At 37.3% G+C, this 15,788-nt stretch overlaps 1 protein-coding gene across 3 annotated transcripts; it reads left to right on the top strand.

Moving 5' to 3' along the window:
- The first annotated feature begins 3,581 nt into the window (after positions 1 to 3,581).
- LOC108608288 (dnaJ homolog subfamily C member 7) lies at positions 3,582 to 15,634 on the top strand. 3 transcript variants are annotated; one of them, XM_017999607.2, is made up of 4 exons: positions 3,582 to 4,026; positions 13,599 to 14,051; positions 14,123 to 14,967; positions 15,035 to 15,634. In XM_017999607.2, exons 1-4 carry the CDS (start codon positions 3,884 to 3,886, stop codon positions 15,112 to 15,114), a joined length of 1,521 nt encoding a protein of 506 aa, XP_017855096.1. In that variant the 5' UTR covers positions 3,582 to 3,883; the 3' UTR covers positions 15,115 to 15,634. The 3 variants fall into 3 exon arrangements, with proteins under 3 accessions (XP_017855096.1, XP_017855098.1, XP_017855097.1); XM_017999609.2 differs by lacking the exon at positions 3,582 to 4,026 and adding an exon at positions 7,558 to 7,757; XM_017999608.2 differs by lacking the exon at positions 3,582 to 4,026 and adding an exon at positions 10,848 to 10,912.
- Positions 15,635 to 15,788: the final 154 nt, after the last annotated feature.

Below are 15,788 nucleotides of genomic sequence, written 5' to 3'. Positions count from 1 at the left end.
GCCGCCACTGTATGTGTGTGTGTCTTGTGTATGATTGTGTGCTGGCTGTCCAACTGTATAACTGCAACCCCGAAAACACAATGACAAACGTAATAAAATGCAAACAAAAACAAACAAATGAAATGAAATGAAACACACAGAAACAGAACAGACAGAACCAGAACGATTCACACACACACTGAAACAGAAACTCTCTTATTCAGTGCTCGCTCACTCCCACTGCCCGGCAATCAAAACGCCAGCGTCAACGCTGACGCTGCGTCGCTGCCGACTGCTGACTGCCCTACACAATATTGTTGTTGTTACATACACACAGTTTTATTTTATTTATTTTTTCATTTCGTTTGCCTGGCGTTTTTTGATTGCGACGAATTCATTTCATTTGCGTTTCAATTTCATTTCGTTTCACTTAGCAGTCGTTCCCTCTCTTGCTGGCGCAAACGCTCGCGCTCTCTCGTTCTCGCTCTCGCTCACACTCTCGCACAAACACACTCACATAAACACACACACACGGACAGAGCAGGTGGCCTGCAACCAATAAACATGAGTGAGCGTCAGCATTTACATATTTGCATTGTGTGACTGTGTGCGTGTTTGTGTGAGAGAGAGAGAGAGAGAGCGCGCACGATCCAACGACTCACTCACTCCAATGGCCGCCGCTTATATAAACAAATGACAATTGTTTTGCATTTCTGTTCGTTGGCTGCCTGCCTGCCTGACTTCTTTTTGCTTTTTATTTTTTTTTCGTTTTGTGCCAAAGTAAATTAAAATAAATGCAATGCATTTGCAAAAAACTTCGTGTGCCCGGGCGGACGGACCGAAGGACGGACGCCAGCGTTTGCGCAGCTGCTTAGTGCGCGTTTCTTTTGCTTTATTTTCGTTTGCTGCAGAGCGCGCATTTTCTTATTGGAAAAGCATTTTAATTTCAATTAAAAAAGTAAATGACAAACTTTTTTTGGGAGGGCGCCACACTCAACCTACGTTCAATCAGCCCTCCCCCTACCACCACCCATAGGAGCGTCTCCTCTTTAACGCCCACACCATCGGCTCATCATTTAACTAAACTTTTGGCTGCGCGAGCGAGACAGCTGCTGCTGCCCCGTTTCAATGGCCGTCTCATCTGCAGTGAGTGCAAAGCAAAGCAAAGTTTTTTTTATGCTATTTGTGGGTTTGTCAACCGTTTTCCTTTTCGTTTCTCATTCGTTTCAATTTCTCCATTTCGTCTTCGGTCGTCGCATTGTATTTATATTTCTTGCAATTTTTTGCTTCGATTCTGAGCAGTGCGGCAACAGTTTTGGGCCGCTGCCATCTCGCTCACTCTCACTCCTGCCAGCCTTTTAAATCTGTCGGGTGGGGTTGGGATTCGCACTGGAGCTGGATCTGGAGCTGGGGGATGGATATGGATGGCGCACACTAAGAGAACGAATGTCAGCCTTTGGGGCTGGCCCGGGGCGTTAATAGTTACAGTTGTATATATACGCACATGTGTGTGTGTACGAATGTTTGTTTGTATGTGTGTCTGCTCCCATAATATAGCAGACCAAATGCTGCTTGTCGTTGTCGCACCTTTTGGCATCTTTGGACATATGTACATATACACATATGTATATATAAATAAATATGTATGTATTATATGTATGTGTATTTTCTCGTTTTCTATTATTTGCTCCTCGTGGCATTTCTTTCTGTTCTGTGTTTGTGTTTCTTTTGCAATTTCATTTGGCACAACCAATCGGAAATCGTTCTCTGCTTATCTTATTTTTTTGTTCTCTCTTTTGAGTATATATATATATATATATTTTCGTACAATACTTATATACAAATACATACGTACCTTTAGACGTCGATATTAATATATTTATCCATATATAGCCACATTTATATATTCAAATATATAATTAATGCTGTAAAGAATTAAAATACAATCAATTAAAAATAAAGATAAATACATATACTAATTTAAGAATAATTTATACTTTAAAATCTGAGGTATTTCGTGTATCCATCACAAATTTAATTCTGTATTTAAGCAATCGACAATATTGCTTTAAAAACAAACAAAAAAGGTTGTAGTTTAGTATTGTATTTACGTATATCTATACAAATATAAAGTAAATGTTGAGATTCAATAAATTCTAAGAATTATAATATAAACTTATCAAAATAAAAATAATTATATTTATTTTATTCTTAGGTATTTGGCATGCGAAAATTCTAATTCTAATATGTATGTACATGTGTAGAAATTTCCACAAATAGATATTTTAAAATTTTAAATGAAAATAACAATTACAATAGTATCGACCCTAATTGGGGTTTCCAGCTTTTTTTTTTTGGATATTCAACTTGGATTGAGAATATTATTCTAAAAATCAGCATACTTTTAAAAAACTGTATCAATTCATTTTACTAAATAGATAAAATATATTTTAACAAAAAGTAATGTAATGTAAACAAATACAATATGAAATGTCTAACTATTTAACTAACTATTGAGTTTGGTACATATGTTATTCTATGTCAAGTAAATTTGTATTTATACATGTAGGGCGACATTAGGGTGTCCCTTAATTTTTAACATATTTTACACATATATATTTAACGCATTTTCTTTTAGTCAAAAGCTTCTAAGACATATTTAAAATAATATTGTTTTAATGGTTAACCCGGGTCTAAAAAAAATTGATGAGTATTCGTATTTAAATTCGAAAAATAAATTTAAAACAAAAAATTTATATGTATATTTTTTTTATGTATATTTTCATATTCATATCTAATAATGTACCGTCTTGCTTTGAAAACATTTCTTATATTTTAAATCCAACAAAATTGCAAAGTTATCCAGTTATCACAAAAATTTTATCAAATTTTAAAATTTTTTGGTAGATTATTAGAGGGGTATTGAAAAGTCTAATGTTCATGTAATGTAATGTTAATTAATTTAGTTAATCTTATATAATTTGTAAGAAAAAGTCAATTTAATTTCCATTTTAATATTAAAAATATATACGATATGAAAGATTTATTTAAAACGAATTTTTAACGAGACTAATTAACTGCTAATAAAAAGTTATTAAATGAATTAACTATATAAATAATAAAAAATCAATCAATTGTATTTATACTATTAATCATCTCAAAGTCCAAGTCGAACATGTTGTTTCTCTCTGAAGAGCTGCTGGAGCAGGTATTTTGAATTTCGCGCCATTGAATTTATTTAAAGTGAAGTTGGCTGTGATACCAATATTTTACTGGAAGCCCTGGTTTCTGTAGATGACACTGAGTTGACATTGTTGATATACTTGCATCTCGCTTACGCTAACGGCTGAAATATCTTAGTATACTACTCACAACATATTATTGAAATATAGTTATCATAAATTTGCAGTTGTTTAAACAAAAAATTGCCTTCATATTTTACATCGAAAATATTATTATTTTCAGTCAATTTAATTCAATTATCAATTAAAATGTGAAATATCGATTGTACCACTATCGATAGTGACTCGATATTTTCGAATTCTCTTTTTGTTTTTCGTTCGCCAAAGAATAAAATCAAGAAAAGCAATTGTTAAAACAATCACATTGTCGTTCACTTTAAACGCACGCTGGCTGACATTGTCGGGTCAAAATTTTCGGGCTATTTATTAATTTGGCAAATAGTTTGCTTGTGCAGCAGTAAATACATTTCTGGCTCGCACAATCGACTCCAGACGTGTGGCTAAAACGAGGGAAACAAAAAAGACAAGCCGCTAACGTGTGAGCAAACAGAAAACACAGCAAGCAACAAAATTGTGATTCAGAGGAGAAATTGCGAAATACACAAGTTGGAATATCACACGCCCCGTCGTTAGCTAAGCATCAGTCCTTCAATTGTTATCAAATGCGAATGGAAGACGTCATTGAAATAAGCGACAGCGAACGCGAAGACAACTCATCAACCTCAGAAATGGAAGTGGATATCCCAGATATACTAGAAATGAACACCGATGATGCTGAGCTGATTGTGCCCAAGGACGCGCAAACGTAAGTAAACCCCCCCCAGTCCCAACCCTTCGGCAATTGTGTATTGAACAGATGGAACGAACTTATCAAATCTTCATGTTGATAACCAAAGTGTATACACACGTGTGCCCTGTCTGTGTATTTACATACATACATACAGCTAGTTAGCGCCAGTGGGAGCTTTTTTATATAATCGTTGCCTCTGACGTTTTTTTACCTGCCATGGTCAGGGGCAATCTTCGTTGCCAACGACACCAACGCACCTACAGATACACGCCCAAACTGCAGCAGAAACAAAACAGCAACCGCTTGCCTTCCCTCCCCTTCCCTCCCTCTTCACTCTCGCCGACCGCGTGCCCCAACTTGTTTCTACTCTGCGAATTGTTCTTGGCACAAACAAGTTTTATTTTCAATTTGCTTTGCTCTTTGCTTGTATGTGTGTGTGTGTGTGTGTATGTGTTTTATTGCTTGATAGCGTTAAATTTTAAATTTCACTGCAAGCAAAACATTTTTTTCTAGCAGTTCCAATGGATCTCATTTAAATTCGAATTACACTGTTCATAAGGTTATATTTATTTTGCAACGCATCATTAACTTTCTTCCTATATATGTATACTATATATAAATCGAACATTGCAATCAATATAAATGCATACATGTTTACCTTTTGCTAAAGTTTCCGTGTTCTAAATGCGACTCCACCTGGTGACAAAAACAAACAAGCAAACAGACAACAAACTTGTTGCTACCTAATTAGGCTTATTTACTTAAATGGCAAACTACTTTTTAATACACACATACGTTTACATGTATTGAGCATAAAATAAATCGGAGCAAAAATTATAAATATTTCTTTGTTATTTTACAGTTTGACTAGAATTAGCTTCGATATGAACTAGTTGACTCATGCACTCAAATCCAGTTCATTTTGCACTGAACCCTTGACATCGAAAATGCTTAAAAAATCTATTAAAAGTTCGCTGAACTTCGAATGTCACGCTCCAATTCACAAAGCGCAAATAAAACAAAAAAACATTTCAATTTGTTTTGAGGCAAAATTTAGCATTGTCTGTTGGCCCACACGCACTTAACTAATTTCAATTCGATCGCATTCAAGGCCTAAAAGACCCGAGCAAGCCAATTTCTCTTGACTGAGCTGAGTCATAATACTAAAGCAGCGTATCTTCCATTTGTCCCAGTCTCGTTTAACAGCGCACAGTGGGCGATTTGGATGTTAACAGCTGCGCTTTGGTTATTATTTATTTTTAAATTTTGCCAGAATTTAACGCAGCAATTCCACAGTGCCCCGACCTAGAGTCTGTTCGATCGTATCGTTGCGTATTAGATAAAGGAAACTCGTTTATTATTGGTTAATTTTGAGTATAATATGAGTCAACTCTTAGCTGGAAACCCAACCAGTTTGTAAACTCAAACCAAAATGGAAAACACCAATTGGTTTCTATGACAAATTATTTATTAATTTCTTTGTTAATTCGTGCGAGTCCTATTTACCATCGACAGCAAATTGTTCATCAATCAATTTGAGTGAAGTTCAGCGAACCTCACAGCCCACATTTATTCAATTCAGTACAATTATTCAATAAACGCGACCTCAATTTCGCTTAAAACCGATTCAACTACGGCTTGAAGGTTGCGACTGCCATGCAGATTTTGTTGTATTTGAATTTCTAGTTTAATGTTCTATTGTTTGTTATTTTTCAATTATTTATCCATCTTGTTATGTTATGCGCTCATCATAACATCATCACCCACAAAAGCTTCTTGATCTGTCTTTCAATTAAAGCTACTTTGACGGATGTTGTGGGTTTTGGATCTACTTATATGTGCAGTCTGGTTTTTATTGGAATTGCGTAATTTGCCGGCTTAGGTAACTAACTCAGTACAGAAAATTAAAATTAAAATTGAACTCTCAGCATCAATAAGAGGTTGACTCTCAGCAGATCAAGAATGTTACAAGATTAGGGAATTCTCACCCTTTTTTCTGCGTACCAAACATATGCAAAGTCTAGTCTATTTTCGATGAGCGGCTTTACTTTCAAACTTTCTTTGTTGCTTTCATCACAGCATTATCGCTTCAGTTTCAATTGCAGTGCACATTACCACACCTGCAACTTGTCGCGCTTGCAACGATAACTGTAACTGTATCATGTGGCATATCTGAAAGCTTAAGCAGCTGTCAGCTATTACTGTCGTCGCTTATCTGCCACTTGATTTACTAGTACCACTCTTATGTTCAGATGAGTGCTGCTGGTCGATCCGGTTGCGGACACTTTCACAGTTAGAGGGTGCTGTAGTGACTACAAATCATCAATATATTGTACTATATTTATATGTCTCGGCGTGGATATGTTTAATATTTTACCATCGACAAAGATCAAGTCTAGAAGTTCATAAAAAAAAATTAATTTAAAAAAAAAATTAACAAACCCTGCACACTTAAACAAATTAAGGGTAGAAAGATATGCGTTCTGTTAATTTTTTCGTACAGTCGATAAGTCGTCTATGTACGATAGGAGACTGCATGGCTTTAGCGATAATGAACAAATTTAGAAAACTTATTATAAAGAATAACAATTCTTACATTTGGGTAGCTATGGCTCATTAGAGGAAGAAGAAGAGAGTGTACGTCTTTTTCGTCATGATGAAGAGGTTACTAACAATAACAAGATGGATTTATTCTATGGAGATAATATTATATGCTTAATTATCCTGCAGTAATTTGTAATACTCATTGTAACTCTCACTAACTTTCTTTAACCCACCGTTACCCATACTAAAAATTGGTGCCACTAACCGATTCACACCACTAAATTCATCAACACGCGCCTGCATTGTTTTTTAATTGAAAACATTAACGTGGTCCTCGAATATCTGAACAAAATGGCGATACATTAATTAAGCTTGAATTGTTGATAAATTAGTATTGGTCAACTCCCTGCATGCTTTTCATAGATGAATTCACCAATCATCAACTGCAATCATTTGGAAATATTGAGAATAAAAAGAATATTTATACTGCAGTTTTAAATGTTTGTTTTAATAAAAGTATCGACCATTAATAATCTCAATGTATACAAACTAAGATGCAGACAGATTTCCATTTCTCTATCGAAGTTGTTCCATTTCATTTTATAGTGGAGCTTACGCTCTTCAAAGCGCACCCAGCACAGCAAAAAAGCTTTCGTTGCACTCTCGCTCTCTTCGACTGTCGAATTCGCTCTCAGCGATCGTCGCTCGTCGTCGCACATGTCGGTGCAGTTTCTGCACTCGCAGTGCGTTTTCGTTTCATTGTCGTGCAGTTTGGTTGAGCGCATCGTCTGCGTTGTTGTTTATCGGCCAAGTGTGTGGGATATGTAATTAATCAGATTGCTATAAAATGTTATTCAGCTCTTATCGGCTAAGCCCCACACAGTTTAAATGTCGTTTTATTGTATTTTAAATTGTTCACTGCGCTCTCGTGTTAACTTTATTTCTTGCTCTCTCTTTCTCTGTCTCTCTCAGTGTCTGTCGGGCGAGTGTTGAGTTATTTGTCAAATACTAAAATCAAAATTTTAGGTTTAGCTGCTTATATTACATCTTATACAAAAACAACGATTTGTTTCAAGTACTTAAAACGTTTTATGAATTTGTAACAAAGTGCAACGTGCCTTAATCTAAAAGCAAGGCGGCAGTTCGAGAGTCCTTTTATTCCCATAAAGGGCCGTAAAGGAAAATTGTCGCAAAATGTTATAGTAAGTTATCAACTTGTTGCTTTTATTTCACCGCAGTTTATATTTGTAAATAATTGTCAGCATGCTTTTATTTTATATCTAGTACATAAGGTTTGTGTACAGAGTACAAAGAAATATATAGAGAATTCATTAAAATAAACCACAAGAATTCTAGATACGAACGAACTTTCGGACTTGCGCACACATGTGTGTGTATATATGTTAGTTGCTTGTGTGTGTGTTTAATCGCATATCTACATATTTATTTTGGGCTAAGTTACCATTGCAATTCTTTTCGATTATACAACATTTTAAATACTATTCATTCGCTTTTATTTGTTTTAAACTGAATTTTGACAATTCATTGATGAACAAACAAACTTTCTTATTTATCTTGCTTTAAAAATAAATAATATACCTTAATTAATAGCTTACTTGATAAGAAAGATCGAGTTCGTGGAAGTAAAAAATTTTGTGTTTGCTTTTCGATTTTTCATCGCATGGGCTATTGTCGCTCCTCCTCTCCTTCTCACTTCTAATAGCCTAAATAATTTTATTTCTCAACAAAACAGTTTGTAGTTTGTCTTTGGCGCTGACTTTTCTACAGCCATGTGCGCTTTTTAAATTATTGCTCTCAGCTCTTTTTATTTGTAATGCCAGTGGCGCATTCAGGTCGCTGAAACGAAACCACAGGCAAAACTACAGCTATGTGCATATAATACAAAAATTTGTATTCCAAAAATGTTGCACGTTGCAGCTGTTGACAACATAAAAGTGCCACTGCAATTTTCATTGCGTACACTTAAACTTACATATATATATATATATATACACATGTGCATTTGAGCATGGTTATATACTTTAAAAACGTTTTCCACCATTTATTCGAGGTGTGGTGTTTTAATGGTCCCTGGTCTATTCTCTATTCTATTTCAATTCTTGCACTTCATTATATTCAAAACAATGCTTCGGTACATTTTAAGGATGAACACAAATAATCAAAATATTTATGTAATTTTACTACAATTTAAATGTAAACTTGACTCTACGCTAAAGTGTATACCTTAGTTGCGTGGGCTTTAATTTTAGTCGGCGACATTTTATGTTTTATAGTTTTAGGCAGTTAAAGATTAACAATGCATATAATTTAACAACTGTGGCAATGTAAATTGTGTTAAATGCTTATGCTTATGTTAGCTAGCTATAAATTTTATATGGCTGCAAAATTAGGCACTCAGTTGCATTGAAAAAAGCAAATCGAGAGCACGTGGCATACGCAGATATTTTTGTTGTCGTGGTGGATAAATATGCACACAAGTATTTTATTTTATTTATTATTAGGTGTGCACCATAAATAGCGCACAGCCATTTCAATTGTGTGTTGGAGACAACGACCCCAAGCAAGGGACGGGCCCGGGCCCCCTGCCCCTCCATTCCACTTTCCATATAAATTCAATTGCTGGGCAAGTGTCAATAGAACATAAACTGTCTGTCGAGCAGAAATCAATTAAGTATTTCATATTGTTTGCACTAGAGCTTGTCAGACAATGGCTCAAAGTGCATAATGTGACACTCTCTCGCTCTTTTGTATCTATCTCTGTCGCTCTCAGACGCTCTGCCTTTAATTGGCATAAACAATGTGACACTTTCATTGGGGTTCGTTAACATTATAATACCTGTCTATGTGGTAAGACTTTTGTCCAGAGTGTATATCACGTTTAAGTTGCTCCGCCCATTTAACGACAGACGGACGACGAATCAGATCAGACGGGAGAGAGCGTACGCTTGTACTTGGCGCGATTATGTTGCCACGCATTTCCGCTTTTTGTATTTGCAGCGCCGCCCACCAATTTACTACTATGGTGTTGTCTCCTTCCTTTCTCCCTCTCTCCCTCTCTCTCTTCTGTTTGTGTGTGTGTGCTGTTGTGGACCTTGTCATCAAGCAATTTCAATTGAGGCAGGTCATGTCCGCCACATCCAGCGCCCTTTTTAAGCTTGTTGCAGTGCTTGACAAAGCAATCAATACACTACTTGAACTAGAGTATCTAACATCATCAGCTTCATAGTCTAATATAATTACAATCATTAAACTAATAGTGAACAAAAGTTGCGAAAATATCGATTCCTTTATTAAGTCCGTTTGAGATTTATTTTTAATGCTTAAAGCATTTGCAACATATTTCCAATCAATATGTATAGGAAGCAAATAATTCGATGTGGATCTACATTTTTTACACATGTCCTCAGTATATGAAGGAATAAAGCTTTTCTTATACCCCTTAAATTAATCAATGTGACAAAATTTAGCAGAATATTGAAAACACACTTTTGACCATTCCTACTAGAGATTTGATAATTACAATATAAATATATTTAAAGTTTCTGCAAAATATTTGGGACCATTGGTGCCAAAACTGCAAATCCTAGATTTAAATTATTGAGTAGCATTAATTGTTTTGCCCAAATATGAAATTAGTATTGAAATTCGTAATTCCATCTTAAGACAGAAAATTGATCAACACTTATTTAAAGACTTTCAATGCTCGCTTTGACCACCGCCACCACATGCTGGGCACACTCCACACTCTGAAATGCATGCACAAGTAGCTGCTGCTCTCTCTTTGTTATTGCCTACGTCATCGACTCTCGCGCGCTCTCTCTACGCCGTTGAAAGTCTCACTGGCATAGTGCGTGCCAAAAGTAAACGACCAGGCAGCCGAACGCAGCTCTCGATGTCGATGCAGCCCGACCGCAGTGACAAAACGTGCCGCTGCATTTGAAATCATCGCAGAGCAGCTGCCACCGCTTGCAACGGCGTTGGGGCAATAGCAGCATCAACATCAGTCGCTTCCGTTGGCTGTTCGAGACCACCAGCAACGGCAACGGCAACAGCCGCGGGTTTTTTTTTATAACTTTTTGTAGTTTTATATATAAAACAAAATAGGCAGTGAACTCCCTAAAGACATAATACATTTTTAGAAACGTGTTAAAGACTGTGCAACAATTAGTTTGTGATGTGATTGTGATGCAAAGTCAAAGTCTGTCGTGTGTTCCTAACTGTATTTATGGACTCCTCCAATATACCGTCAAAACATCAGAAGCCTCGAAAATCAAAACTGACGCTGAATGCCGAATAAACTGTACATGACTTCGGAAGAATTCACATTTCTGCCACGGTAGGTCGACTCGACATTCACTGAACTTCTAGGATGCTGCTGTCAGTCTATTCTCAATCAGTGTCAAACATTCGCTAGATAGATAGATAGATATTAAATGCGAATTGAATTGAAGTTCCCAGCCCTTGAAGTTTCCCTTCCTCATGCATTCATCCAAAGCTTACATTTGAGCTTAATTTTAATTAAATTACCTAGTCGCAATTGGTTTGCCTAACTTTCAATCACCACCACAAAAACCATAAGCCCAATACTTCCATTCAAAGTAAATTTTTAAATACACATGTGCACTATGGAACTAATGAGTTCATTTTCTAATTTTCGTAAAGTTAAGAGTAACATTTGACACTTTCCCAGTGTTTTTATAGTATTTAAAAAGCATTAAATTTAAAAAAGAAATACTACAAATTTTTAAAAAATGTTTTATTATCAAAGAATCAAATTTGACTTCTGTTGTATATAAATATTAAATTATTTAGCTAAGCAGTAAGGGGCTTATATTTTGGCGTGCTATAGGTAACATTTTAATTAAATAACTGCGCTTGAAAATAATTCTTATAAATACGAAATTGCTTCCCACAGTTTCATTAAATAAAGAAACACAATTTGAAGATCGATTTGTAATAAATGACTGAAAAACGACTCATTGGCCCACAGTGCTAGTCGTAGACTTCTAAGATAAATGCTTGCATATTCATGAGGGCAGCTTCTCACACACTCTCCTCTCGAAAGGACGAAAGTCCTGCACCAAACATTGACTGCAACTCGTTATAGTAAGCTTATCGCGCATTGAACTCGCCTTGTGACCCGAAGCAACACACACACAGACACACCTATACACACTCACCTGCTGGATTTGCATACGTATTTCTTTTTAGCGAGCTTTATTTTGTTTGTTTCGCCCACGCTTTCAGTTTCATTTTATTCACGTAGTCAAAAGCTGAAAGAGCTTCTATTTACTGCAATTTTCGGTTTGCTTGCCCTAGCTAATTTAAAAAACAGTTTTCTGGCTTTTTATACACTTTGACAGTTTTTATAAAAAATGGAAGAGGGAATCACGAAGTTGTGCAAATCTATGTAACAGAGAGAAGGAAGCGTAGCAGACCACACAAAGTGTATATATTCTTGATCAGCAAAACAAAGAGAGTCGACATAGCCTGTCAAAGTGTATATCAAAGTTGGTTGTGCCCACTTGTTATATTTATTTGTGTGTGTGTGTGTGTGTGAGTGTGTGTGTGTGTTTACTTCCACTGCAGACTGTAAATTCACGTTGCCTACTTTCTGGTTTACTAAATGCTTCCCAATCAGGCGAGAATTTGACTTTCATGGCGCTCTTGGTTTCTCTAATTGTTATGCAAACTGCTGTTGACTGAAGTACAGACAGTCAGACTCATTTCACTCCCCACTAGTGCCCTCAATTTGGAGAATTTTGGCCACATGCCGCGACCAAGTTATGGCAGCAATTAAAAGTTTATTTTGTTTTTCCTACCAAGCGACGCTTGAAAAAATGCCAACAAACATTTTTGCTGGTTTGCTTCTGTTTTGTTTTGTTCGTTCGTTGTGTAGAAAAAATCTTTATTTGTCGGTTGTAATTTATAAGCCAGGCTTTTGTCTACTAAGCAGCGCTTCTAGGTCACACGCAATTACCACATTTACCTAATGACTTCTACTTCGCCCAGATCCATCCCCAGCCCCCAGGAATCCACAGAAAGCTTTCAGAGCCACCCACTAATATTTCAAGAATATGCATTTGAATGCAACAGAACAAAAGCATAGAAAGCAAATAAATAACCAGCTGCATTTGTTATGCTTGGGCTACAGTAAACACTCTTGTGCGGCTCCAAGTGGGCGGGTGGGTGTTGAATTTCTTTCATCCATGCCTTGGCATTAGTGGCGCATTAGTGTCGCCCAATTTGTGGTCGTTGTCCACACAAAAAGTTTTTATTGTTGTCAGCAACGTCTCCTAGAATTTCTTGACCCATTTGATGGCGCCAGGTTGTTGCACTGGGACCAAACCTATTTTCTAGCTTACAGTGGATTAAAGATTAGTTCATCGAAGATAACTCTACGATTTAAAGTATAAATAAATATATATATTTGAAGTCGAATACAGTTTCACCAGAAATCGTTACAGTGACAAGTTTTAAAGTACGATTTATTGATTAATTTACCATATTTGTATTTCAAAAATATTCAGGTTTTGTTACAAATATAAACTCTTAACATTTGTATTTCAAGACACTCAACAAAAAAAGCTCTTTTGAACTATTACCAAGATTTTCTAATTATTATAATCAATATTTCAATACTTATTGTATCTAAAGTTTGTAATTTTAAGCAGCCTTACATTCAGTTTATTCTTCTATATTATATTCTATGTCTTAAGAATCACAGTATTAATTAATTGTACATAGATATTATCAATGTCGTCATCGTCTTCAGTTTTATTGTAACATTTAAAGTCTCTTGAAGCCCCATGAGTCAATATTGCTGAATATTGTTCTTTGGGTGGAAACCCGCTCCACTGTGACGCAACATCTTGTAAAGCGGATTACTTGCTGTAGCTTTATGTTGTGCCATTTCTCGGGGGAAACATCAAAAGACATGTGCATTGAAAATTAAAAATAAAAATAACTGTCATTGGTTGCATACTTAACATCTGTTCTCCTTTCGAATATATCGCCTGCAGCATTGCTGAAGAGAAAAAGAAACTGGGCAACGACCAATATAAGGCACAGAACTACCAGAATGCGCTCAAGCTGTATTCGGATGCGATATCGCTATGCCCGGACTCGGCGGCATACTACGGCAATCGCGCCGCCTGCTACATGATGCTGCTCAACTACAAGAGTGCCTTGACGGATGCCCGTCATGCCATACGCCTGGACCCGGCCTTCGAGAAGGCGTACGTACGTGTGGCCAAGTGCTGTCTGGCTCTGGGCGACATAATTGGCGCCGAGCAGGCGGTGAAATGCGTGGCCGAGCTGAACTCGCAGAGCACGGCGCTGAAGAGTGAGCATGAGCAGGTGCTAAAGCTGCGACAACTGGAGAACACCATACAGAGCAACTACGACACACAAGCCTATCGCAATATGGTATTTTACTTGGACAGCGCACTCAAGATTGCCCCGGGCTGCTTGCGGTTAGTGTGCGAGGGAGAAGCAAAGAGAGAGACACGAATCCTTTTATTAACGCTGTTTGTCCATTTTACAGATATCGACTGTTGAAAGGCGAATGCTTGGCCTACCTGGGACGTTGCGACGAGGCGCTGGACATTGCTGTGAGCGTCATGGTAGTGGATAGCACCTCGGCGGACGCTATCTATCTGCGCGGCCTGTGCCTCTACTATACAGACAATCTGGAGAAGGGCATATTGCACTTCGAGCGCGCCTTGCAGCTTGATCCCGATCACCAGAAGTCCAAGCTGATGCGCAGCAAGTGCAAACAGCTCAAGGAAATGAAGGAGAATGGCAATATGCTGTTCAAGTCGGGACGCTATCGCGAGGCGCACGTTGTGTACACGGATGCGTTGAAGATTGATGAACTCAATAAGGACATAAACTCAAAGCTGCTTTATAATCGAGCTCTGGTAAACACGCGCGTTCACCAGCTACGAGAGGCGGTGGTCGACTGCAATCGTGTGCTGGAACTGAATGCGCACTACTTGAAGGCGATTCTGCTGCGCGCACGCTGCTACAATGATTTGGAGAAGTTCGAGGAGGCGGTGGCAGACTATGAGACGGCGCTTCAGCTGGAGAAGACGCCAGAGATTAAGCGACTGTTGCGTGATGCCAAGTTTGCGCTCAAGAAGTCGAAGCGCAAGGATTACTACAAAATATTGGGCATTGCGCGCAACGCCTCAGAGGATGAAATCAAGAAGGCCTATCGTAAAAAGGCATTGGTGCATCATCCAGACAGACATGCCAATAGCAGCGCCGAGGAGCGCAAGGATGAGGAGCTCAAGTTCAAGGAGATTGGAGAGGCCTATGCCATATTGTCGGATACGCGAAAGAAGCAACGCTATGACAGCGGTCAGGACATAGAAGATCAAGAGCAAGGTTAGTTCTCACATTAATACATTTTTATGGAAAATATTTTTACTCTTTCTTTTCTTTCTTACGCCAGCTGATTTCGATCCCAACCAGATGTTCCGCTCGTTCTTCCAATTCAACGGTCGCAATGCCTCCTTCAACTTCGAATATTAAGTCGGCCCGCAGCCTGTATACCCTGAACTGAGAAGGCAATGACTCATCCAGACCAGACGCACAAATCAGTAGTCATTGTATGTTTTACACACTCACAGACACACACACGCACGCACACAAATATTGTTTTGTCCCGCAAATCCCGTTGCTGAAATCTTCTCGACATGAGTTAGTTCCCCCCGAAAGAGAAAATGTAAAAAAAACATCGTTTATTCCCAGGAAATATTTTGTTGTGGGGCGTGTTGCTTTCAATTTTGGCATTTCAAAACAATACCAAATACTAACTTTATACATAACTTAATAAATTTAAAATTACATAGATGCTGTTGCCGATCTGAGTCTGGGCTTTTTAGCATTATGAGTGTGTGTGTTTCCGAAGGGTTAACAATTAGTTGAGTTTGAAATAAGCCGTTGCCTTTATTTGTAACCTCATCGGTACACATAAGTTTAACTCTTAAGTTGGAACAATACTTTAAGCAAACCAATAAAAACACTGTATTTAAAAAGAGAAACATCCAATCGTCAAACACTAAACATAGTTTGAAACAAAAATATATAGATTGAATATTATGTAACTAACAGCATATGTGTTCTATAATTTATATACGTAGGCATGATATCAAATGATTTATTATTGAGAATTGTTGAAATTAAGTAATACAGTAAATATGATT

Source organism: Drosophila busckii, unplaced genomic scaffold, assembly GCF_011750605.1.
Source record: "Drosophila busckii strain San Diego stock center, stock number 13000-0081.31 unplaced genomic scaffold, ASM1175060v1 chrUn_07, whole genome shotgun sequence".
NCBI classification, from domain to species: domain Eukaryota; kingdom Metazoa; phylum Arthropoda; class Insecta; order Diptera; family Drosophilidae; genus Drosophila; species Drosophila busckii.
The sequence above is the reverse complement of the archived record's forward strand: the minus strand, read 5'-3'. Positions and strand labels throughout refer to the sequence as shown.

What these genes read in the sequence shown, in the direction of transcription:
- LOC108608288 (XM_017999607.2), top strand. Translation starts at nt 3,884, where the DNA reads ATGCGAATGGAAGACGTCATTGAAATAAGCGACAGCGAACGCGAAGAC. An exon ending in GTGCCCAAGGACGCGCAAAC is followed by an intron (nt 4,027 to 13,598) that starts GTAAGTAAACCC and finishes TATCGCCTGCAG; the next exon opens with CATTGCTGAAGAGAAAAAGA. An exon ending in CATAGAAGATCAAGAGCAAG is followed by an intron (nt 14,968 to 15,034) that starts GTTAGTTCTCAC and finishes TTCTTACGCCAG; the next exon opens with CTGATTTCGATCCCAACCAG.